Source organism: Rana temporaria, chromosome 6 (assembly GCF_905171775.1).
Source record: "Rana temporaria chromosome 6, aRanTem1.1, whole genome shotgun sequence".
NCBI classification, from domain to species: Eukaryota; Metazoa; Chordata; class Amphibia; order Anura; family Ranidae; genus Rana; species Rana temporaria.
Window position 1 is genome coordinate 114,663,387 of NC_053494.1, and position 27,281 is coordinate 114,690,667.

Sequence of the window (27,281 nt, forward strand, 5' to 3'; positions counted from 1 at the left end):
TGACGTTCTGCCCGCAGTTTACCAGAAACTGTGTGGCCGGAAGTGGGTGCAAATACCTGTCTTTAGACAGGTATCTGCACCCCCCTCCCCCCTGAAAGGTGTCAAATGTGACACCGGAGGGGGGGAGGGTTCCGATCAGCGTGAGTTCCACTTTAGGGTTGAGCTCCGCTTTAAGTTAATTTTCATGGCAAAGAGGAACTTTGCAATTATTTGCAATTCGTCTGATCACTCTTCATAACATTCTGGAGTGTATGCAATTTCCCATCTCAAAAGCTGAGGCAGCAGACTTTGTGAAAGTTAGTATTTGTGTCATTCTCAAAACTTTTGGCCATGGCTGTATATCATACACTGAGCTAATGAGAAAACAGATTTCTCTAGACCGTACAATGGGAAAGCTATGACTCCTGTGCTGCGTGCACGTCATATGATATTTACAGGGAAATCCTCCTGATGCAACTTCCTCTCTACTCGCTCTTCTCTAAACCTCTCCCGGCTGAACAGGATGACCTCCCTTTGCTGCCCCACAATGAAGGTATGGTACTTTATGTAATTCTTGGACTTTGTGGTAACTGAAAGCAGTCTGTCTATAGAAAGAGATGTAGGTATCATGTAGGTTAGTTGAAATACAGGTGAGGCTCAGGAATGTATTGTTATCTACATACATAGATACTAATGGTCCCAGAGCTCCAGGTATAGTGACAGCTTTTACAGATTTGTCCTCGGTCTGTATATGGAAATGGATCTGCTTTTGATTAATGTTCTACCCAGCCCTACAAAGTCCTGTTTTATGACTGCGACACTATTTGGTGTTATTATCTATATTAGGATTTTACGTTTATATTCTGGAGACTAGTCAGAGTTTCAACACCTACTGGTGATTACCTGTATTATAAGTTACATTGTTGCTACCAGGAAATACTGAAACCCAAATCCAACAATAAACTCAAATCCAAAAATGTAATATTTCAGTTTACAAATCATTAGATGTGGCAGCTTTTTACACCTGGTGATCTGACCCGTAACATACCTACTTTATTAGAGAGACACCACTCTGGATAAGAGTCGGTTCACACTGGGGCGACGCGTCAGGCGGCTTAGCCGCCTGACGAGTCGCTTCCCATGCAGTGCAATGGGAGCGTTCTAATCGGAGCGACGCAAGTCACTCCGACTTAGAAATGTACTCCCTGTACGACTTCAGGGGCGGCTCGGGGCGACTTGCATTGACTTCTATACAGAAGTCGTCTTGCAAATCGCCTCTGGAGTCGTCCTCAGGACGACTTGCAGAGCCGCCCCCGGAGTCGTGCCGCCTAAGGCTCCATTCACACCTAGGCGTTTTAACGCCTGAAGCGCGACGCTACAATATGCCGGAGGGTCGAAATTACATTAGTCTCTATGGAGACTGTTCACATCTCAACGCCGAACGCTGAAACGACGATCGCCTGAAGCTCAAACAAGTCCCGGACCCTTTTTTGTTGCGCGTATCGGGCGGTTTGGGCGTATTTGAGCATTTCCATTTCCCATAGAAAGTAATGGAAACGCTCGATTCAAGCGACTTGCGCGACATCGGGCGTTTGCTACGGGCGTTTCGTCGCTTTAATCAATAGAACTTGTCGCCCATGCAGAAGATTAAAAAAATCTACCAACATAGCAACAAGTGATGAAAAGATGATAATTTTTCCTATTGGCTAAAATAAAAAACGTCGAAGTAAAAAACGTCGGACAACGCTGTATGCAAACGCGCAAATAAGCATGAATACGCGCGACAAAACGCCAGAAAAAAACGCCCACAAAAACGACCAAACGACCGACGCTCAGGTGTGAATGCAGCCTTAGTGTGAACCGACTCTAAAGGAGCACCTTTGGACAGCAACATTAGCAGTCTACTAGGGGAGTGTTAGATGCACTAGCAGATTTAAATACACTAACAAATTGAAGCAAAACCCCAGCTCATGCTTTATAAGCAGCTGCACTTTTTCTAAAGGTTTTACATAAATAAATCAAGGCTGATCATTGTAATCATCCCTGGCAGCGTTAAAGAGTTACTAAACCCAGGACCCTGCATTCACTATATCTGACCCCTTACAGTACACGTAACAGCGCTACCCCCACAGGAGCCACTGGTTTGTTGTTGGGATCGGCATATTAAGTTACCTCAATGTTGTCTAGGGGTGCAGTTGGTGAATAAAGTAGTGAGCGAATGTCCAATACACGAAGAAAGGGTTTTCAAATGCTTTATTTCAGGCCCAACATATCCAACATCAACAAGCAGTAGGAAGGAAAGGTTGATGAAGCGATAGAGAACTTGCGGTATCAGGCCTGGAAATAAAAAAAGCAATCCTGCTCTCAACAGCACAATAATGGTAGTCATCGTTCGTCGCCACTCTAGCCAGAGTGGGTGAAGTGCCCCCGGACAGAATTCTGCCACAAGCCTGGCAGCCGAAGTGTCACTTTAAGTTGCTGGGAGGAACAGGCCTCTGCCACAGACCTGGCTCTAGGGCCTCTGCCACAGGCCTAGTACTTAAATGAGCTAAATGGACGAATTGAGCGAATCCTCCCGGTAGATTGAACATAGGTACAAAGAGTACCTGTCAGCATTGCAGTCACCAGATCCCCGATGGTTCGTTCAAGCTCTGTTGGAAACCTGCCTCTGGGTTCTCCTCAAGCCGACCCCCCAATCGGGCGGCACCCAGCCTGGGATCTTCTTAGTAAAGCGGGGGACCCAGTAAGTCACTGGGGCCCCTCTCAGCAGTTTGGAGCTCCGCGTAGCATACGACCCCGGCCTGGAAGGCCATCGCCGGGGTCCGCTGGATGCGCGCACCCTAAAGGTGGATGCCGCACCTGGAACCTGGAACCCGCGGGAAGAACCAATAAAGATGGCGTCTGCCACAGATATACTCCTCCCCAGCATTCCCCACGAGGGAAAACTCCTCTAATTGGCTGCTGGGGAAAAGTGGCTCCGCCAGAACCCCTTTAGCGCCACCTGTCGCCCAGGGGTGGAAACAACACCCCTGGAGGGCAGACTGACCTACAGGACAGTTCCGGAATGACAGCAGCCCATAATTTAACAAATTGTGAATGGGAGCAAATAACTCTACCATTCCCCACTAACTTTAGCGTAGTGCCCATACTGAAAGTAAGGGGGCGCTACACACAGAACATTGGAAATACAATTCTTTAAGTAAATATAAACTGCTAAATCTTTTTCTCACCAGTAGTGTATAGCAGTCTTGTATCTTCCATGAGTGTCTAGTTAAAGCTTGTAGGAGGAGTTTTCATTCTTCCCTGACTGTCCTATGAGCCTGCATGACCCCTGACCCTCTGTCTGGACAGTGCTGATTGACCCCCCCCCTAAAAAAAAACAACTCTCTAGCAGTACACATCAAATTGAGCATGTGTTGAGTGTCTCCAAAGCACTGTTATAACATCAGATTGATTGGGGACAGTAAAAAAAAGGGGAGGATTAGAGAAGACAGGATCAAACAGCCTTTTTACACAATGCGGAGGAATAACCCCTTAGGTTCCACAGAGAGTATAACAAGCTTCAAAGGTGTGCGCAGCCCATTGCAGTAGGGTGTGCACTCCAATGCTAAAACCCTACACTGTGTATATATAAAACAGTTTACTATGGTTCAGTTATGTATGAACACAGTGAGTGATCAGTGCCAATCACTTACTGTATTCGTTCACAAAAAGGAAGGGGCCAGTGAATGACATAGGGTCCCAGGCAGCAGGGGGAATCTGTGCCACATGGGGTGTTACAGCAACCATTCCATCCTCCAAGCATCGAGCAGAGTGCACGATGGGGCTCACTGCACTACTTGGGAGTAGTAGTGGAAAACACTGGACAGGTGGATGTGGACATTGGCTTAGCATGCCCCTTCTAAATGCATAATACAGAGAAGTGTACATTTTCACATGGAACCAACAGTTGTGGTGTCAGTGTACATGGTGTACGTTCATCTCTAAGTGTAGAGGTCTGCCGTAAGGTGGAGTATTCCCCCACGGCAACCTCAGCCATGCCCCAGGGAATTGGTAAAGATGACACAAAGTAGAGTATCCCAGGTGTGTGTGTGTGTAAAGTGCCTAACGTAGCCCAGATGAACCTACGTGGTGTAGGTCTTCCATGTGACCCAGGCCAACGATTAAATGGGAAAACATGGAGGACATGACAAACAACCCCAATACGGTCCTGCCTGCCCACAAGCATGCTGTATATAGACATTGCTCCAGATATCAGGTATCCATTTAAGATAGCTTGCAGCATGGCGGGCAAGTGGACATCAAGTCAGGCAACAGGGTGATCGTTTGACATATCTTTATATCTCCCCAGTGGTGACATCTCTGATGACCACCAAGTCTTTTACCCTAAACTTCTAGGCCCATATTCTTAAAGAAGTTCCGCCGGCGTATATGGAGATGCGCGGCGTAAGTGTAAAGATGCGCCATCCTATCTAAGCGCCGCAGTCACAGAACCAGATCCGCCAGAAACAAGGCTGCTCCCGTCCGTCCTAGCTCGTTTAAGTTTACGCGGCGTAGGCGCATATTTCCGCTGAAGGCATCCTACGCGGCCATAGAATTAGTATTCAAATATGCAAATGATGTACATAAGCAGATTCCCGAACCTACGCGCGATCGGCGTAGGCTACGCGCTGTGCGCATAAGACGAATGTCCGGCTGAAAGTTACTCCTCATAAAGCTCGGTTAACTTTGCTCCAGACCTGAGTAAGTCAGCTTGAAAGCAAATACAGCAGCACCATCCCGGACGAGCTGAGCAACCACACTTATAGGACAACACATTCGTATGCCAACATGCCAGGGGCAGGCGAGGTCTTAGCACTACTAGTGTATGCAGACGAAGAGGCAGAGGCGCGTAGAAGGAGGAGGGCACGTAGGAGGGCACGTGAGAGGGTATACCCACAGCGCATTAGCCTCTTTGGCATGGCTGATGTGGAGGTGTATCGGCGTTTCAGATTCAGCCCTGATGCCATCCTGGAAATTACCAGAGCCCTGCAGGATGACATCACCAGCCCAACACAACGCTCACATGCAGTGCAGCCACTGGTGAAGGTCCTGGCAACATTGCATTTCCTGGCCACTGGTTCTTTTCAAAGAACAAGTGGAGACTTGATTGGGATATCACAAACCAGCATGAGCAGATGTGTGCACCAGGTTGTCCCCGCAATCCTGAGACGCACACATCTCCCAATCCAGGAGAGAAGACTCAACGAGTGACGGCTCACTTGGACAGTCTTCCACCCATCACGTCCGGCGTCTCGCGGCTAGGGTGACCACATTTCCAAACTGCCATTCAGGGACACCCCCCCCCCCAAAAAAAAATACGTTTTTTTACTAATTTTTTTGCCAGTTTTGGGGGCAGGGGCGTATCATGAAATCAGCGGGCCCGTGACAGAGGGCTGGGTGACAGGGGACTGGGTGACAGAGGGCTGGGTGACAGAGGGCTGGGTGACAGAGTGACAGAGGGCTGGGTGACAGGGGACAGAGGGCTGGGTGACAGGGGACAGAGGGCTGGGTGACAGGGGACAGAGGGCTGGGTGACAGGGGACAGAGGGCTGGGTGACAGGGGACAGAGGGCTGGGTGACAGGGGGCTGGGTGACAGGGGGCTGGGTGACAGGGGGCTGGGTGACAGGGTGACGGGGACAGGGTGACGGGGACAGGGGACTGGGTGACAGGGGACTGGGTGACAGGGGACTGGGTGACAGGGGACTGGGTGACAGGGGACTGGGTGACAGAGGAGTGGGTGACAGAGGAGTGGGTGACATGGTGACAGGGGGCTGGGTGACAGGGGGCTGGGTGACAGGGGGCTGGGTGACAGAGGGCTGGGTGACAGAGGACTGGGTGACAGAGGACTGGGTGACAGGGGACTGGGTGACAGGGGACTGGGTGACAGAGGGCTGGGTGACAGGTGACAGAGGGCTGAGTGACAGAGGGCTGAGTGACAGAGGGCTGGGTGACAGAGGGCTGGGTGACAGGTGACAGAGGGCTGGGTGACAGAGGGCTGGGTGACAGAGGGCTGGGTGACAGGGGACTGGATGACAGAGGACTGGGTGACAGAGGACTGGGTGACAGGGGAATGGGTGACAGGGGACTGGGTGACAGGGTGACAGGGGACAGGGTGACAGGGGACTGGGTGGCAGGGGACTGGGTGACGGAGGGCTGGGTGACAGAGGGCTGGGTGACAGAGGGCTGGGTGACAGAGGGCTGGGTGACAGGGTGACAGAGGGCTGGGTGACAGAGGGCTGGGTGACAGGGTGACAGAGGGCTGGGTGACAGGGTGACAGAGGGCTTGGTGACAGAGGGCTGGGTGACAGGGTGACAGAGGGCTGGGTGACAGAGGGCTGGGTGACAGAGGGCTGGGTGACAGAGGGCTGGGTGACAGAGGACTGGGTGACAGAGGGCTGGGTGACAGAGGGACTGGGGGACAGAGGGACTGGGGGACAGGGTGACAGAGGGCTGGGTGACAGAGGGACTGGGTGACAGGGGATTGGGTGACGGAGGACTGGGTGACGGAGAGCTGGGTGACGGAGGGCTGGGTGACGGAGGGCTGGGTGACAGAGAGCTGGGTGACAGAGGGCTGGGTGACAGAGGGCTGGGTGACAGAGTGACTGGGTGACGGAGAGCTGGGTGACGGAGAGCTGGGTGACGGAGAGCTGGGTGACGGAGAGCTGGGTGACGGAGAGCTGGGTGACGGAGAGCTGGGTGACGGAGAGCTGGGTGACGGAGAGCTGGGTGACGGAGGGCTGGGTGACGGAGGGCTGGGTGACGGAGAGCTGGGTGACAGAAGGCTGGGTGACAGAGTGACTGGGTGACGGAGAGCTGGGTGACGGAGAGCTGGGTGACGGAGAGCTGGGTGACGGAGAGCTGGGTGACGGAGAGCTGGGTGACAGAGGGACTGGGTGACAGAGTGACTGGGTGACAGAGGGACTGGGTGACAGAGGGACTGGGTGACAGAGTGACTGGGTGACAGAGGGACTGGGTGACAGAGGGACTGGGTGACGGAGGGACAGAGTGACGGAGGGACAGAGTGACGGAGGGACAGAGTGACGGAGGGACAGAGTGACTGGGTGACAGAGTGACTGGGTGACAGAGTGACTGGGTGACAGAGGGACTGGGTGACAGAGTGACTGGGTGACAGAGGGACTGGGTGACAGAGGGACTGGGTGACAGAGGGACTGGGTGACAGAGGGACTGGGTGACAGGGGACTGGGTGACAGGGGACTGGGTGACAGGGTGACAGGGTGACAGGGGACTGGGTGACAGGGGACTGGGTGACAGGGGACTGGGTGACAGGGTGACAGGGGACAGGGTGACAGGGGACAGGGTGACAGGGGACAGGGTGACAGGGGACAGGGTGACAGGGTGACAGGGGACTGGAGGGCTGGGTGACAGAGGGCTGGGTGACAGAGGGCTGGGTGACAGGGTGACAGAGGGCTGGGTGACAGAGGGCTGGGTGACAGGGTGACAGAGGGCTGGGTGACAGAGGGCTGGGTGACAGGGTGACAGAGGGCTGGGTGACAGAGGGCTGGGTGACAGGGTGACAGAGGGCTGGGTGACAGAGGGCTGGGTGACAGAGGGCTGGGTGACAGAGGGCTGGGTGACAGAGGACTGGGTGACAGAGGGCTGGGTGACAGAGGGACTGGGTGACAGAGGGACTGGGTGACAGAGGGACTGGGTGACAGGGGATTGGGTGACGGAGGACTGGGTGACGGAGTGACTGGGTGACAGAGGGACTGGGTGACAGAGGGACTGGGTGACAGAGTGACTGGGTGACAGAGTGACTGGGTGACAGAGGGACAGGTTGACAGGGGACTGGATGACAGAGAGCTGGGTGACAGGGGACTGGGTGACAGGGTGACAGGGGACAGGGTGACAGGGGACAGGGTGACAGGGGACAGGGTGACAGGGGACAGGGTGACAGGGGACTGGGTGACAGAGGGCTGGGTGACAGAGGGCTGGGTGACAGAGGGCTGGGTGACAGGGTGACAGAGGGCTGGGTGACAGAGCGCTGGGTGACAGGGTGACAGAGGGCTGGGTGACAGAGGGCTGGGTGACAGGGTGACAGAGGGCTGGGTGACAGAGGGCTGGGTGACAGGGTGACAGAGGGCTGGGTGACAGAGGACTGGGTGACAGAGGGCTGGGTGACAGAGGGCTGGGTGACAGAGGGACTGGGGGACAGGGGACATGGTGACAGAGGGACTGGGTGACAGGGGATTGGGTGACGGAGGACTGGGTGACGGAGAGCTGGGTGACAGGGGGATGGGTGACAGGGGGCTGGGTGACGGGGGGCTGGGTGACGGGGGGCTGGGTGACGGAGAGCTGGGTGACGGAGAGCTGGGTGACGGAGAGCTGGGTGACGGAGAGCTGGGTGATGGAGGGCTGGGTGACGGAGAGCTGGGTGACAGAGGGCTGGGTGACAGAGTGACTGGGTGACGGAGAGCTGGGTGACGGAGAGCTGGGTGACGGAGAGCTGGGTGACAGAGGGACTGGGTGACAGAGTGACTGGGTGACAGAGGGACTGGGTGACAGAGGGACTGGGTGACAGAGGAACTGGGTGACAGAGGGACTGGGTGACAGAGGACTGGGTGACAGAGTGACTGGGTGACAGAGTGACTGGGTGAAAGAGGGACTGGGTGACAGAGGGACTGGGTGACAGAGGGACTGGGTGACAGAGGGACTGGGTGACGGAGGGACTGGGTGACGGAGGGACAGAGTGACTGGGTGACAGAGTGACTGGGTGACAGAGTGACTGGGTGACAGAGGGACTGGGTGACAGAGGGACTGGGTGACAGAGTGACTGGGTGACAGAGGGACTGGGTGACAGAGGGACTGGGTGACAGAGGGACTGGGTGACGGAGGGACAGAGTGACTGGGTGACAGAGGGACTGGGTGACAGAGGGACTGGGTGACAGAGGGACTGGGTGACGGAGAGCTGGGTGACGGAGAGCTGGGTGACGGAGGGACTGGGTGACAGAGGGACAGAGTGACTGGGTGACAGAGTGACTGGGTGACAGAGGGACAGAGGGACTGGGTGACGGAGGGACTGGGTGACGGAGGGACAGAGTGACTGGGTGACAGAGTGACTGGGTGACAGAGGGACTGGGTGACAGAGTGACTGGGTGACAGAGGGACTGGGTGACAGAGGGACTGGGTGACGGAGGGACAGAGGGACTGGGTGACAGAGGGACTGGGTGACGGAGAGCTGGGTGACGGAGAGCTGGGTGACGGAGGGACTGGGTGACGGAGGGACAGAGTGACTGGGTGACAGAGGGACTGGGTGACAGAGGGACTGGGTGACAGAGGGACTGGGTGACAGAGGGACTGGGTGACAGAGGGACTGGGTGACGGAGGGACAGAGGGACTGGGTGACAGAGGGACTGGGTGACGGAGAGCTGGGTGACGGAGAGCTGGGTGACGGAGGGACTGGGTGACGGAGGGACAGAGTGACTGGGTGACAGAGGGACTGGGTGACAGAGGGACTGGGTGACAGAGGGACTGGGTGACAGAGGGACTGGGTGACAGAGGGACTGGGTGACGGAGGGACAGAGTGACTGGGTGACAGAGTGACTAGGTGACAGAGGGACTGGGTGACAGAGTGACTGGGTGACAGAGGGACTGGGTGACAGAGGGACTGGGTGACAGAGGGACTGGGTGACAGAGGGACTGGGTGACGGAGGGACAGAGTGACTGGGTGACAGAGTGACTGGGTGACGGAGGGCTGGGTGACGGAGAGCTGGGTGACGGAGAGCTGGGTGACGGAGAGCTGGGTGACGGAGGGACTGGGTGACGGAGAGCTGGGTGACGGAGGGACTGGGTGACGGAGAGCTGGGTGACGGAGGGACTGGGTGACAGAGGGACAGAGTGACTGGGTGACAGAGGGACAGAGTGACTGGGTGACAGAGGACTGGGTAGAGAGAGATTATACAGTCCACATTACAATTTACAGGGGCAGCAAAGGTGACAGAGAAAAGGGGGGTGCACCATGCAACCCCCCCCCCCCTCTCTCACTGTCACCTCTGCTGCCCCTGCAAATTGTAATCTGGACTGTATAATATCTCCCCCCATTGCATGGTCAACCCCCCCCCCCTCCCCTGCACCTACCTTTTCTGCCCCTGCTCCAAGGATGGCCGGCGCGGCGCAGCGGAAGTCGGGACTCGCGGGAGGTCGGGACTCAGTCAGGACGGACGGCGGATCGAGTCCAGCTGAGCAACCGAGGCCTGGAGGGGAGGAGGAGGAGGTCTTGGTCTGTGCCGCGGTACTGGTAGGTGACGGTGAGTGACTCACTGTCTCTGCCTGCCCTGTAACGATGCTGCTGCTCTCTCTGCAGCAAGAACCGCGGCTGGCCGCTGGAGGAGGAGGAGGTGGGGGAGGAGTCGGAGGCGCAGAGAGCGGGACACGGTGACGTCACTGGTTGCTACAAGCCAAGCGGGGCTTCCCTAGCAACCAGTGATTTAGAATCATTTAATTACAGCGACAGCAGCAGCAGTGAGTGTGGCAGGCAGTTGATTGCGGGACTCTCTATTGTCCCGGTTTGAAGGCTCCCGGGACACGGGACAAAAATGTATATTACGGGACGATCCCGGGCAAACCGGGACACGTGGTCACCCTACTCGCGGCTCTTCCCGCATCCGCGCAAGACCAGGCCTCATTCGCGGCCGCCGCAATTAGGAAAGACTGACGACAATGTGACTGGCGACAATGGCTAATCTGCGATACTCTGCGGACTCTATTCGGGGTCTGAGACAATTCGCAACAGCATTACCAGCCGTCACCAAAAAGGCCTTAAAAATAGAGCAACTTTTGAGATTCGATCGACGATCGACCATCAAAAATTTTAACTATTTAACCCAGCTCGAGCACATATCATGTGCTTTGATCAACACAAGATCGGCAGTAAAACACCGATCAGAAATCCACGATTTCTTACTACAAAACGATCTAGACTGCCTCTTTATTACAGAAAGCTGGCTCTCAGACGACTGCAACACCATTCTCGGAGAATTGGTGCCAGAAAACTATCGCATTATAACGGAAAACAGAATAGGGCAAAGAGGAGGAGGCCTGGCGGTGATCCACAAGAATCGCATTACAATCACTAAGCCAGCCCTTCAAAATCCTCTTCCATTCATGGAAACCCTTATGCCGCATACAGACGATCGTTTTTTGTGATGAAAAAAAATGACGTTTTTGAAAACGTCATTTAAAATGATAGTGTGTGGGGAAAATGTTGTTTTATGTCTTCAGAAAAACGACCAAAAAAAAATTCGAACATGCTCGAATTTTTTGTGTCGTTTTTCAAAATGTCATTTTTTGTGTCAATGAAAATGATAGTGTGTGGGCAAAACGACGTTTTTAAACCCGCACATGCCCAGAAGCAAGTTTTGAGACGGGAGGTAAAACTACCATTCATAATGGAGTAAGCACATTCATCACGCTGTAACAGACAAAAAAGCACGAATCATCTTTTACTAACAAGTAACCAGCTAAAAGCAGCCTCAAGGCGAATAGAACTTCCCCTTTAGAGTGCCGTCACTTTGTTCATCATTTTTCAAAATGATGGTGTGTATGCTACATCGTTTTTGAAAATGAAGTTTCAAAAATGTCGTTTTTTTTCATCACTTCAAACGTCATTTTTTTTTCATCACAAAAAACGACCGTCTGTATGCGGCATTACTCTTCAACTTCAAACTTCCCCCCAGGAGACTGTTCACATTCTCCTCTGCTATAGGCCACCTGGGCCAAAATCGCAGTTTTTGCCATCATTAACGGAGTTTATATCCACTTATACCCTTAACAGCAAACACCTTTTGCTGCTCGGGGACTTTAATCTGTGGGCCAACTCCGCACAGGATCCCATTGCGGACGCCTGCATCGATCACCTGGAGGGATTAGGGCTACAGCAACTTATATGCGGGCCAACACATGCTTCAGGTCACACACTCGACCTAATTTTCAGACAAAATCTGAAAATAAGCATTTTAGAAAATGAACCATTGCCATGGACAGACCACCATGCAATTAATTTCATAATCTCCAAAATTCCCCCAGTGATAAAAGCACCCAAGCCGGTGACAATACACTGGGCTAGATCTCAGAAGAAGCTCCATTCGGAACTCTTCAAATCTACCTTGGGAAACAGAATCAAAACAATCCATCCACATCAAACAGCCGCAGATACACTGGATGCCATAAACGCAGCCCTGCTACAGTCAGCCGATTTAGTAGCACCGAAACGCAAAGCCTGCATCCGAAAAAGAAAGTCCGGCTGGTTTAACAACCAGCTGTCGCTTCTGAAGCAAGAGCGCAGAAGGGCGGAAGCCGCCTGGAAAAGAAGTCCTGCAGAGGATAACCTCATCATCTACAAGGCAATAACAACACGATATCATAAAGAAATCTTCAAAGCCAAGAAACACCATTTTTCTATGGCGATTAACAGCGCCCTAAACCGCCCCCGCGAACTCTTCAAGATGGTCACCCAGACCATGAATCCAGGATGTCTTGAAGTCCCCAACTCAGACACCCAAGAGTTCTGCAATGAACTATCGGATTTCTTCTTCAACAAAATTGAAAGAATCCGGGAAAGCATCATGCAAAACAATACCCCCCTCAACCCCACCGTCAATCAACCACAAAACACCCACAGAAACGCTCTACAATCAACAAAGTTCACTCTGGAACCGATCTCCATCGATACCACAAAAAATATCATTGGTGCTTTGCGGAACAGCACATCGCCCAATGATATCATCCCCACCAAACTGCTGAAGGAATGTGCCGACATCCTGGCACCACCCATCACACAGCTTATAAACCAGTCATTTAAGGAAGGCACGGTGCCATCCCTGTTGAAAGAGGGCACAATCCAGCCCATCTTGAAAAAACCTAACCTGGATCCCAAGGACCCAACTCACCGCCGTCCCATAACAGGCCTAAATGTTCTCTCCAAGATAATGGAGAAAGTAGTGGTACAACAGCTGCAACAGCATCTAGATACCCACAATCTACTGGATCCATTACAATCAGGCTTCCGTCCCGGACTCGGGACAGAAACGGCCTTACTCAAAATATGGGACGATGCCCTTGAGGCCGCAGACGAAGGAGAATCTTGTCTCCTGTTTCTGCTGGACCTAAGCGCAGCCTTTGACACGGTAGACCACAAACTGTTACTGATGCAACTAGCCAAGGTAGCAGAAGTCGCAGAAGGTGATTTACCATGGTTTTCTTCCTTTCTTGAAAACCGATCACAAACAGTTAAATTGGGTTGTTTCACGTCGGAAAAGCGCACGGTGTCATGTGGAGTCCCCCAAGGATCCCCCCTGTCACCGGTGCTTTTCAACATCTATCTTCGCCCTCTCTTTGATATTATCAGTAGCCAAGAACTACTCTATCACTCTTATGCAGACGATACGCAACTGTATTTTCGCATCTGCAACAAAAAGGATCATCATCTCAGTTTAGAGAAATGTCTCTCTTTGATAGAAAACTGGATGACTAAGAGTTATCTTAAACTCAACAGTTCAAAAACAGAACTCCTTATGTTTCACGCCAGCCGAAAGAGCCAACTGGCAACAACCTGGACACCGCCGCCCATTCTGGGCCAAAGCATCACCCCCAGCTCCAAAGTCAAAAGTCTAGGAGTCATTTTTGACACCTTCATGACAATGGACGCACAAATAGGGTCAGTAGTCAGCGGAGCGCACCATCTGTTGCGCCTACTATGCAGACTTATTCCATTTATCCCCAAAGAAGACGAAGCAGTCGTGGTGGGAACAATCGTGAATTCCAGACTGGACTATGCTAACGCCCTGTACCTCGGACTCCCAAAGTACCAAATCTCCCGTCTGCAAGTCAATCAGAATACGGCCGCCAGACTGGTGACTGGGAAAAAAAAATGGGAATCAATCTCACCTTCGTTGAGAACCCTTCACTGGCTGCCAGTAAAAGACAGAATTGCATTTAAAGCACTCTGCCTGACACATAAGTGCATCCATGGGAAGGCTCCGCAATATCTTTGCGACAAGATAGAACCTCACAATTCGAATCGCGTTCTGCGATCCACCGACCAAAATCTGGTCAGGGTACCAAAAACCAAATACAAGTCCAAAGGAGAAAGAAGGTTTGCTTTTCAGGGTCCTAGACTATGGAACGCTTTACCAACCAGCATTCGGTTGGAGGAAAACCACCTGACTTTCAGAAGACGGATCAAAACTCTGCTCTTTTGATGTCATGAGACACGAACAACTAGCGGCCAGAAGCGATTCAGTTCGCATGCGCCGCGCTTTATAAGTTTTTCATTCATTCATTCATTCATTCATTCATTCATGCATGTCCCACCACATCATCAGAGGAGGACAGGCTATTATTCAGCCGCCTCAACTCCTCCACAATGTCCCCCATATGGCGGCTCTGCTGGTCCTGCTGCCTGGCCAGCTTTTCCTGCAGGACTCCTGCCACACCCCTGGTCTTATGAGTGGCCTTCCTGGGGACAGGAGTGCCTGTGGCCCTTGAATAGGGGGAGGGCCGTGAGGGGCTGGTGGTGAGGGGCATGGGACGGGAGGGGCTGGAGAGGGTATTGGAAGACCCTGAGGGGCTGGAGATGCGGTGGTGGTGTGATGGTCCGGGCACCTCATGCGAGTCCTCTAGAAATAAAAACACCTCCTGCTCGCTCTGGACCACCTCCTCTTCATTGCCCACCACCTCCTCATGGGCAATCTCCTCCTCAACCACCTCCTGCGCGGAGGACTGCCCACTCCCCTCCAACAAAGCCTGTTGGCTTCCCAGGGGGTCAGCCACTGAAGCAGGCTGCTGGGGGGATGGTGTTGGACGGACACTGCCAGCAGTAGACGGCCCAGCTCCCTCCTGCACACCTGTGGATGACACAAAAAATTCACATGTTGGTGGACCCACACACTTGTCACATGTCCCCCCCCCCCAAACATGCTACACACCAGATAGAAGATAAAACACACTTACCTGTCCTCATGGGCGGCTCACTGGAGTAATGGCCCTCCAGGCCCTCCACCTGCTCCCTCCGCAGGCAGCGGGCTATCACTTCCTCCTCCTCTGTAAGCCGGATCGGACAGGGTGGCCCACCTCCAGTGCCCCTGGCATGTTTGGCAATGGTGGCCATTTTATTTCGGACCACACCCCGCAGGTCATTCATTTTCTTTATTATGTCCTGGGGGGTCCTCACCTCATGGCCAAGGGCATTGACCTGTGCCGCCACTCTTTTTAAAATCTCCTCCTTTTTTATTTTGCTCGTGCTGCCACTATCAGCAACATGGAGCCTGGCATCAAAGTGCTCCATTGCTGAGACAACAACTGCCCTCTCAGCATGGCTGAAGTTTTTTTTCCGTCGGTCTTTCCTTGGGCCTGGCATAGCAGCAGCAAAGTGTAAACTCCAAAAAATGAAATCCAAGGGAGTCACTTTGCACTAGCTGGGCGGATGTGCTGAGGCTTTTATACACTGGGCCGGCCCAACTCAGCAGGGATTTACGCCTATTGTCATTGTGCGCATGCGCAGAGGGCGGGGCACGTACGGCGCATGCGCCGTTCGGTCTGGACATCATTTGCATGGGGTCACGGTTCATTAGAATGCTTCACGCCCACATCCCTCCTACCATCACTTGCGCCTACTTACGCCGACACATTTAAGTTACGCAAGCGCTGCGTAGGACGCATGTGGTCCAGGAATATGGTCCGAATCTCGCCAAGTTAAGCCGGCGGTGCGCATCGGAGATCCGCTACGCCACACTAAATATGCGCCGATCTACGAGAATATGGGCCCTAGTGTCACATTTAATAATGGCTTCCCATATGAAACAGAGACATTTGTTTTAATTAAAGTGTTGGGAACAGATGTTAATTATTTATTATAAAATAACATTAGTGGAATAAGGTCCTCGTTGCCAACTGTCAGATCTGAGTACCAGGGAAGTTATGAGGCTAACAGTCCCTTATTTGTGTGCACAGATACAGCACATGTTACACTTCTAGTTTATAGTTCTACTTTCCAAGGCTATTGACAGTAGATGAGCACCACGCTTTTAAAGGAGATATATCTCCTCCTATGTTACAAACAACCATTGGAAATGGTAATTTGTACTAAAATAAAAGATGGCTGCACTCCAAGATCAATCAAAATTCTTTAATATCCGAACATCCCTTTCATTCTTCTCATAACTGGGCTATTAATATTCCTGGCTCTCTTTCGGAAAGACAGGGTAAAACGGAGGGTGGTGGTGTCTGTCTCTATGTGAGAAGTGATCTCAAAGCGAGTGTGAAAGAGGACCTAGTTGATGGAGAGTGTGATGAGTCTGAAGCATTATGAGTGGAACTGTTCATTGGTGTACGTACTACAAAGTTTGTCATTGGAGTTTGTTTATAGACCTCCCCGTGTTAGTGAGGAGGTGGCGACTCAGCTCGTTGCACAGATGAAAAGGGCTGCAAGGGCTGAGACAGTAATATAAATGAGGATTTGAACTACCTGGAAATTGACTGGCGTAATGGCACTGCTGGGACAGTTAAAGGGCAAATGTATAAACCTTTTACAAGACAATTTTATGATCCATTTTATTGAGGCCCCGACTAGGAACAAAGCTTTGTTGAACCTGGTAATCTCAAACCATGCAGAGCTTATTAACAATATTCAGTCTGGCATGTAATGGGGCACAGTCTGGCATTTAATGGGGCACAGTCTGGCATGTAATGGGGCACAGTCTGACATGTAATGGGGCACAGTCTGGCATGTAATGGGGCACAGTCTGGCATGTAATGGGGCACAGTCTGGCATTTAATGGGGCACAGTCTGGCATGTAATGGGGCACAGTCTGGCATGTAATGGTGCACAGTCTGACATGTAATGAGGCACAGTCTGGCATGTAATGGGGCACAGTCTGGCATATAATGGGGCACAGTCTGGCATGTAATGGTGGCACCGTGAGGCGAGGCATGACTAGTAGGAAGGGGGTAGTCTTATACGGCGAGTATATCCCAAAACCAACATTTTGGCTGGAAAATTAGGGGGTCGTCTTATACGCCCAGTCGTCTTATACGCCGGCAAATACGGTAACTTTAAGAGAGCAAATTTTCCAAGGATGAGGGCTGCTCTCCATGATTTAGACTGGGAATATTGGCATCAATGGACACATAACATAAATGAGAAATCTTCAAACTGACTATGTAAACTCATTGCATAGTACGGTATATTCCCATGGGAAATAAGTTTAAAAGGCCAAAAATAAAATCTATGTGGCTCACGGCCAAAGTTAAAATGGCTATAAATAATAAAAAAGGGGCTTTAAAAAATATAAAAATGAAGGAATGCTATCATCATTTAAATGTTACAAAGAATAATATAACAGAATATGTAAAAAAGGAAATTGAGGATGCAAAAATTAGGACAAACCACCAAAAATTCTTCAAATATTTTAATAGTAAAAAGGTCAGGTCTCAGCATGTAGGCCCTTTACAATATAATGTAGAGTGGGTGACTGGGGACAAAGAGAGGGCAAATTTATTAAATACTTTCTTCAGCTCTGTGTATACAAAGGAGCATGGGGGAGCTCATGTCCATAATAGGGGTGGTAGTGACAAAGCTCCAAATCCACAATGGCTCAAAAGTGATATGGTCCAAAAAAAAAAATAGACAGAATAAAGGTGGATAAAGCACCTGAACCAGATGGCATCCACCCACGGATCCTAAAAAAATGTAGCTCTTTATTTTCAGGGCCATTGTTTCTAATATTTGGGGACTCTTTAACCACTTCAGCCCCGGACCATATTGCTGCTCAATGACCGGGCCCCTTTTTGCGCGGTCGTGCGACGTGGCTCCCAAACAAAATTGGCGTCCTTTTTTCCCCACAAACAGAGCTTTCTTTTGGTGGTATTAGATCACCTCTGCGGTTTTTATTTTTTGCGCTATAAACAAAAATAGAGCGAGAATTTTGAAAAAAAATAAATTTTTTACTTTTTTCTGTAATAAATATCACCGAAAATATATATAAAAAAAAATTTCTCCAGTTTAGGCCGATACGTATTCTTTGACATATTTTTTGTATTATGGCATTTTTATAAAAAAATGTTTTAACTAGTAATGGCAGCGAGCAGCGATTTTATTCGGTACTGCAACATTATGGCGGACACTTCAGACACTTTTGACACATTTTTGGGACCATTGGCATTTTTATAGCGATCAGTGCTATAAAAATGCATTGATTACTATAAAAATGCCACTGGCAGGGAAGGGGTTAATACATTTTCTGAAATTCGAAATTCATATAGAATGAACTCAAATTCGAATAGAAAAATATTAGAATAGAGTAGAATAAAATACACCTTTATATATATATATATATATATATATATATATATATATATATATATATATATATATATATATATTATTATTATACTCTTCTAATATTTTTCTATTCTAATTTGAGTTCATTCTATATGAATTTCGAATTTCAGAAAATGGAAGATAGATAGAAGATAGATAGAAGAAGCCAGGTCATATTCTATTGTATTTGATTACATTCTATTAAATTCCATTCTGTTCTTTACTATTCTTTGATTTTCATTCTATTGTTTTATTATTTTATATTCTATTTTATTGTATTATTTTTTAGAAATCGATTTATATTTTTTAGATTTTGATTCAAATTTGCTTTCAATTTTCATTCGAATTTGTTTTCGAATCGAATTGTTTTCTAATTCGATTCGAATAGAATTTGTTTTCGAATCCGATCGAAATATTATCGAACCCGGTCAAAATATTTTCAAATTTGACCGGAGTTTTCGAATTCGGTCGAAAACGACCGAATTCCGAAAACGACTTTAAAACACATGTAACGAATCTAACTTAACGTAATTAATTAAATAACGAATTAAAACAAAACTAAACAATTTTTTCCCTTTTGCACATGCCTAGCGGTTCGGCGCGAGTAAGATTTAGAGAGTGGATGGTCAGCTGGTCTGCTCTGTGGGTGAGCGGGTGGCTGGCCAATCAACAAGCCGGCGGCCGGGGGGGGGGGGGGGGATACCATCATCTCTCGCTGCCCCGCGCCCGTTCTGCATCCCTGCAGTAAGTTCCACCCTTACTGTGCAGGCAGCAGAGAGATGACATCCTCTCTCACCGCCCCGCACCTGCCCTGCATCCCTGCAGTAACTTCCGCCCTCACTGTGCAGGCAGCAGAGAGATGACATCATCTCTCACCGCTCCACACCTGCCCTGCTTTACTGCACTAACTTCCGCCCTCACTGTGCAGGCAGCAGAGAGATTACATCATCTCTCTGCTGCCTGACTCTGACAAGCAAACACCACCTTAGCACGTGACAATACGCAAGGTGTGGCAGGTGAGGTGGCAAGTGACAATCTACATCTGGTGGCAGGCAAGTGGCATTCCGCAACTTGTGGCAGGTGACGTGGAAAGTGACAATCCACAACATGTGGCAGGTGATGTGGCAAGTGACAATCTGCAACATGTGGCAGGTTATGTGGCAAGTGACAATCCACAACATGTGGCAGGTGATGTGGCAAGTGACAATCCGCAACATGTGGCAGGTGATGTGGCAAGTGACAATCCGCAACATGTGGCAGGTGATGTGGCAAATGACAATCCGCAACATGTGGCAGGTGATGAGGCAAGTGACAACCCGAAACATGTGGCAGGTGATGTGGAAAGTGACAATCTGTAACTTGTGGCAGGTGACATGGCAAGTGGCAATCCGCAACATGTGGCAGGTGATATGGCAAGTGACAATCTGCAACTTGTGACAGGTGACTGGGCAAGTGACAATATGCATCTGTTGTGTGGCAAGTGACAACCCGAAACATGTGGCAGGTGACGTGGCAAGTGACAATCTGCAACTTGTGGCAGGTGACGTGGCAAGTGACAATCCACAACATGTGGCAGGTGATGTGGCAAGTGACAATTTGCAACTTGTGGCAGGTGACGTGGCAAGTGACAATCTGCATCTGGTTACAGGCAAGTGACATTCCGCAACTTGTGGCAGGTGATGTGACAATCCGCAACTTGTGGCAGGTGACGTGGCAAGTGACAATCTGCAACATGTGGCAGGTGATGTGGCAAGTGACAATCCGCAACATGTGGCAGGTGATGTGGCAAATGACAATCCGCAACATGTGGCAGGTGATGAGGCAAGTGACAACCCGAAACATGTGGCAGGTGATGTGGAAAGTGACAATCTGTAACTTGTGGCAGGTGACGTGGCAAGTGACAATCTGCATCTGGTTACAGGCAAGTGACATTCCGCAACTTGTGGCAGGTGATGTGACAATCCGCAACTTGTGGCAGGTGACGTGGCAAGTGACAATCTGCAACATGTGGCAGGTGACGTGGCAAGTGACAAACCGCAACATGTGGCAGGTGACGTGGCAAGTGACAATCTGCATCTGGTGGCAGGCAAGTGACATTCCGCAATTCGTGGCAAGTGACGTGGCAAGTGACAATCTGCAACGTGTGGCAGGTGATGTGGCAAGTGACAATCCGCAACGTGTGGCAGGTGATGTGGCAAGTGACAAGCTGCATCTGGTGGCAGGTGGCGTGGCAAGTGACACACTCAGGGCTCTCACTGATTCTGCATTATGGTGAGTTGAACCATTTCATTTTATATTACAATGTAATAATATAAATAATGCGCTTCAATCATCCCGATACCATAACAACTAGGGATGTCCCGATACCGTCACTAGTATCGGTATCGGTACTGATACCGAGCATTTCCCGAGTACTTGTACTCGGCTGAAATGCTCCGATGCTTCACCCGATACCTGGGCAGTCAGGTATCGGGTGGTGGGGGGAGTTACAAGTCTTCTTCGTGCCGCTCTCCCCCTGTGCTGTCTTCTCCCACTCATTGCCACTCTCCCCCCGTGGTTTCTTGTCCCCCTCCGTGCCGATTTCCCCCCGTGCTTTCTTGTCCCCCTCCATGCCGATCTCCCCCATGCTTTCTTGTCCCCCTCCGTGCCGCTCTCCCCCGTGCTTTCTTGTCCCCCTCCGTGCCGCTCTCCCCCGTGCTTTCTTGTCCCCCTCTGTGCCGCTCTCCCCCCGTGCTTTCTTGTCCCCCTCTGTGCCGCTCTCCCCCGTGCTTTCTTGTCCCCCTCTGTGCCGCTCTCCCCCGTGCGTTCTTGTCCCCCTCCGTGCCGCTCTCCCCCCTACTGTCTTCTCCCCCTCTGTGCCGCTCTCCCCCTGCTGTCTTCTCCTCCTCCGTGCCGCTCTCCCCCCTCAATTTGTCAGGATGGAGAGCGGAGGTAGGAGCTGCTAAACCTGGTTCCTACCTTTTCCGAATGGACAGTGTCAGTGATCACTGACTCTGTCCATTCACATAACTGAGCATCGTAAACTGTGTATAACTGAGCATCGTAAACTCTATTCATTTCAGCTGAGGCTGCAGAGAAAGGGACTGGGGAATCTGTGTCCTTAGTCCCTTTCTCTGTCTTAAAGTGGAGACCCCTGATATCTCACCAAAGCCCCCCCCAACAGGGCTGATTTAAAAAAAAAAAAAAATTGCAATAAATAATTAAAAAAAATTAAATGTAAATAATAATAACAATAATAATAAAAAAAACAACACACTAACCTCTAAAAAAAAAGACAGAAAAAATCACTGTAAAAAAAAAATAGTAACAAAAAAATTGTGTAAAAAAAAAAAAAAACACCACTGTCACATGACATAATAAAAAAGTATCGTATTCGGTATCGGCGAGTACTTGAAAAAAAGTATCGATACTTGTACTCGGTCTCAAAAAAGCGGTATCGGGACAACTCTAATAACAACCATGGTGCCATGATCATTGAGGCGCTAACACCAGTCATTTCCCTGATAAATTGCCCCCCCAAAAAAATATTTACTGGTAGTGCCCCTCCCGAGACTAGACTCTGGATCCACCCCTGCTCTAAGGTACAACATGTACAAATATATAAGTGGTCCATATAGTGAACTTGGTGTTGAGTTATTCACTTTAAGATCATCACAGAGGACAAGGGGGGAATCTTTAACCACTTAAGACCCGGACCTTTAGGCAGCTAAAGGACCCGGCCAGTTTTTGCGATTCTGCACTGCGTCGCTTTAACTGACAATTGCGCGGTCATGCGACGTGGCTCCCAAACAAAATTGGCGTTCTTTTTTCCCACACATAGAGCTTTCTTTTGGTGGTATTTGATCACCTTTGCGGTTTTTATTTTTTGCGCTATAAACAAAAATAGAGCGACAATTTTGAAAAAAATGAAATATTTTTTACTTTTTGCTATAATAAATATTCCCCAAAAATATATAAAAAAATGTTTTTCCTCAGTTTAGGCCGATACGTATTCTTCTACCTATTTTTGGTAAACAAAATCGCAATAAGCGTTTATCGGTTGGTTTTCGCAAAATTTATAGCGTTTACAAAATAGGGGATAGTTTTATTGCATTTTTATTAATTGTTTTTTTTTTTTATTACTAATGGCGGCGATCAGCAATTTTTTTCATGACTGCGACATTATGGCGGACACTTCGGACAATTTTGACACATTTTTGGGACCATTATCATTTTCACAGCAAAAATGCATTTAAAATGCATTGTTTACTGTGAAAATGACAATTGCAGTTTGGGAGTTAACCACAAGGGGGCGCTGATGGGGTTATGTATGACCTCATCTGTGTTTCTAACTGTAGGGGGGTGTGGCTGTAGGTGTGACGTCATCGATTGTGATTCCCTATATAAGGGAACACACGATCGATGACGGCGCCACAGTGAAGAACGGGGAAGCTGTGTTTACACACAGCTCTCCCCGTTCTTCAGCTCCGGGGACCGATCGCGGGACTCCTGCGGTGATCGGGTCCACGAGTGCCGCGGTCACGGAGCCCACGGCTGGGCTTAAAGGGCAACGTACAGGTACGTTGATGTGCCCAGCTGTGCCATTCTGCCGACGTATATCGGCGTGAAGGGGTCCTTAAGTGGTTAAAGGAAAAAATACAAAATACAAAAAGGTTTCTTCACAATAAGAGCTGTGAAAATGTGTAACAGACTCCCTCCAGAGGTGGTTCCGGCCAACTGAGTAGATTGCTTTAAAAAAGGCCTGGATTCTTCCCTAAATGTACATAATATAAATGGGTACTAACATTTATAGGTAAAGCTGATCAAGGGAAAATTTGATTGCCTCTCAGGGGATCAGGAAGGATTTTTTTCCCTTGCAGTAGCAAATTGGATCATGCTTTGCTGCGGTTTTTCGCCTCTCTCTGGATCAACTGTGGGTGAAGGATTGTATTTTTTTGGTAGAACTAGATGGACTTGTGTCTTTATCACTGAGAAAGTATTGAAATAATATTTTTTTTTTGGTGCAGAATCATTCATAGTTGCTCCAAAAATTGCCAAAAACTGCAAAAAAAGCAAAAAGAAAAGCGACGACGAAAATAAAAAGGACAAAACATGCAAAACACTGGAATAACCCAAATTAAATGCTAAGAATTCACTATAGATTTAGAGAAAAATACATGTGTATATTCTAATGTGAGAGTATGAACAGGCCCCCTAAGGCTGACCATACACTACACAATCTGATTGTACAATCTCCTTTAGATCAGGGCTGTCTTAATAGCATCCTGGACCCCTGGGCAAAGTAATGCACTGGGGCCCCTGCCGGCCTGCCCTGCCCTGTCCTTCCAGTTGATGGAAATAAACATATACAGTATTTATTAGTACTTTGAAAAAAATTGATTTTATTATTATTACATTGTGGGAGAGTAGATATATTAATCTGATAGTTACACACGCAGATCTATGCCCGTAAAGGTGCAAGAGGTTCATTGATGCATTTGTTGCGTGTAGGGCAGCTTATTCAAGTGAAAACATGCAAAAAATGCACACACAAGTACACAAAAGTGCGTGCATCGGCAATGCCTGGTGCAAATTTGGCCTAAGGCCTGCCTGATGTGATACAAACTGAACAAATAGGTAGATTCAGGTAGAGTTAGGCCGACTTATCAGTAGATAAGTCGACCTAACTCAGAATCTACGCCGACTTATGTTTAAGCGTATGCTCAAACAGAGATACGCTTAAACATATCTAATATACGACGGCTCGCGCCGTCCTATCTTAGATTGCAATATTTTGGATGGCCAATAGGTGGCGCTTCCATTGCGGTCGGCGTAGAATATGTAAATGAGGGGATATGCCGATTCACGAACGTACGCAGTACTTTTATGCCGTTTGCGTAAGAGATAGGCCGCGTAAAGTTAGAGCTAGGCCCTAGTGGAATAGTAATGTTAAGTATGGCCGCCGTTCCCGCCGCGAAATTCGAAATTTTTACGTTGTTTGCGTAAGTCGTCCGCGAATCGGGATTTACGTCGTTTACGTCCACGTCGAAATCAATAGGCCCGTACTGCGTACTTGGCCGCAATGCACACTGGGAAATGTAGGCGCCCGCCGCATGCGCAGTAAAAAAAAACGTCAAAAACGTAAGGTCAAGCCTTATTAGCATTAAACACGCCCCCTTCCACACATTTGAATTCGGCGCCCTTACGCCCGCCCGCTTTAGGCTACGCCGCCGTAACATAGCAGGCACTATGAATCATGTGCTTGCCTAGCTAACTTACGGCGGCGTAGCCTAAACATGCTAAGCTACGCCGCCGCAAGTTTAGGCACTTCTCTCTGAATCTACCTAAAAGTGTTTAGCTGCGTCCTCATATTACAGTTTTAGTAAATCTAAAGGAGATTGTAGAGAGACGGTGGTAGAATCGGATTGTAACATGTGTGGTGAATCTATCCGTTGCCAGGAATGCTGATAAAAGCCATGGCTTTGGGAAATCCCCTAACAGACGTTATGAAGGGACACAATGTTCCCAGATGGAATGCGTCTGACTCACTTTCCTGTTCCAGAGAAACACGTCACCCTCTCTTTTTCTTTTTACAATACTTGTCTATGGCAAACTGAAAGTAGGATAAAAATTCCTAAAATGGGGCCTTTTTGTAGTCCAGAAACTAGAAGGAATTTGTAGTCACTGCACTGACATATATGAGGAACAGCTGACTTTCAGCAACTACAAGGTTAATAATCTGCCACTCCCAGTCACATATTACAGGAAGAAGCCGAGCAATGGCAGCGTCATCCTCTCAGCAGAATCCGCGCATTGAGGGTTAAAATCTTCGGAGTTCTGGTGAGGATAGTGAAAAAAGCACGCCATAGCCACCATGACGCACTTAGCAGTAGTGGGGCAGAGTGCTCATACATAATCATAGCAGGATCAGGAAAGGGGGCTGCAAAAGTATGCTGTTCAATAATTTACTGCCTTCTTCTATATAGTGTGCACATTGGGAATACGACATCACAGGGAGCATGAGGAAACATGGCAGATTTCCCAATAATAATGTAATGTACGACATGTTAATACCTGCAGAAACAATTCAGGAAGTGAAAGACGAGTCACAAAATGTCTGCTGCAGTCAGTTTAGACAGAACACACTCACAAAGGACACTCCACCCATGTGCTTTGTGTGTTCCGAATGTGTGACTCCCTGCCACTACACAAGTCTGATGAGAATAGCTGTAGTTGTGGAAATATTCACCTTTTACTGAGGGTTTCGACATAGCAAACCACTTTTTTTTTTACAGCGTTAAACCACCACACCTATTACTGCTATGTTGTTACTCAGCAAGTTTACTTTCAGTCCTTCTAATTGCATGTTTATTGCATTGTGGTTACTTTACAGGGACTCGTTCATGAGCAGACCCTCCAGGAGGCACTGGAAACTATGCTTTAAATTAATTTCAATCATCTGAAATGTAAAGAAACTGGTTACAAGGGCTGACAGCGTATATTCTAATCTGGAAGTTACACAGATGTTTTGGAGCTGAGTGTTTCGCAACTAATGCTGTGAGTAAAGTATAAGAGCATGCATAGGCATGTGCATGGGGTGTGCCTGGGCACACCCCAATCACTGAATGCAGTGCCGATTCCCACTATAGCCTAGGCCAGGGATCCTCAAACTTCGGCCCTCCAGCTGTTGCAGAACTACACATCCCATGAGGCATTGTAAAACTCTGACATTCACAGACATGACTAGGCATGATGGGAATTGTAGTTCCTGAACAACTGGAGGGCCGTAGTTTGAAGACCCATGGCCTAGGCTTTCCCTTGTGTTGCACCCCTAGAATGGAGAGTGGGGAAAGGGGCTAGTAAATGTCAATTACCAGCCTCTTCCTTTTTTTAAATGAACACACTCACTGTGTTCATTGATAACTGAAGCATAGTAAACTGCGTTTAATATGCTTCAGTTTGTGAATAAACAAGAAGCCTCTCAGCACAGAGCACTATCCATTCACTGTTCAGTGCAGCTGAGGCTGCAGAGAAAGCCATGTATGTTTGCGCTTTGGGGCGCACAACCTAATGCAATAGGCTGCACACACCTATGAGAGGACAAGAAACGAGAAGTGGGCTGCATAAGGTATTTACTGGCAGAAAAGCAATGTTTTACTATCCAAAGTTAAAACAACAAGGGCAGAAGATTAAATAGATGGAAATTAGAAAAAATGACTGAAGGTCAGCTTTAAGGTCATCGCAGAGGACAAGGGGAAACTCTTTATGCCTGGAGAAAAAGAGATATATTCCCAAAAAGCTGAAAGGTTTCTTCACAGTAAGACCCCTTTCACATTGAGGTGTTTTTCATGCAGTACAGCACTAAAAGTAGCGCTGCTATACCGCATGAAAAAATCATGCCCTGCAGGCTTCAATGTAAAAGCCCGAAGGCTTTCACACTGAAGCGGTGCGGTAGCAGGACCGTTTCAAAAGTCCTGCTAGCCGCATCTTTGGAGCGGTATAGGAGCGGGGTGTTTACCGCTCCTATACCGCGCCTTCCCATTGAAATCAATGGGAAACCGCGGTAATACCGCCCGCAATGCGGGTGGTATTAACCCTTTTTTGGCCGCTAGCGGGGGTTAAAACCTCACCGCTAGCGCCCGAATATCGCGGTAAATACGACGGTATAGCGGCGCAAAAAATAGCGCGGCTATACCGTCACCGCACTTCCGCTGCCCAATGTGAAAGCAGCCTTAGAGCTGTGAAAATGTGGAATAGACTCATCCAGAAGTGGTTCTGTCCAGCTCAGTAGATTGCTTAAAAAAAGGCCTGGATTCTTTCCTAGGTGTACATATTATAACTGTATACTAACATTTATAGGTAAAGTTGATCCAGAGAATATTCCATTACATCTCGGGGGATCAGGAAGGAATTTTTCCCCATTCTGTAGCAGATTGGATCATGCTC

At 49.1% G+C, this 27,281-nt stretch overlaps 1 protein-coding gene across 2 annotated transcripts in view; it reads left to right on the forward strand.

The window, feature by feature from the left end:
• The first annotated feature begins 431 nt into the window (after positions 1–431).
• Positions 432–27,281, forward strand: part of CFLAR (CASP8 and FADD like apoptosis regulator) — an 84,172-nt gene continuing 57,322 nt past the window's right edge. Inside the window, exon 1 of one of the 2 annotated variants that reach the window (XM_040357208.1) lies at positions 432–532. In XM_040357208.1, the coding sequence (XP_040213142.1) occupies positions 503–532 (30 nt within the window). In that variant the 5' untranslated portion in view covers positions 432–502. Of the gene's footprint in view, positions 533–24,705; positions 25,176–27,281 lie in introns of those variants that run through there. The other variant, XM_040357210.1, reaches the window with a different exon arrangement.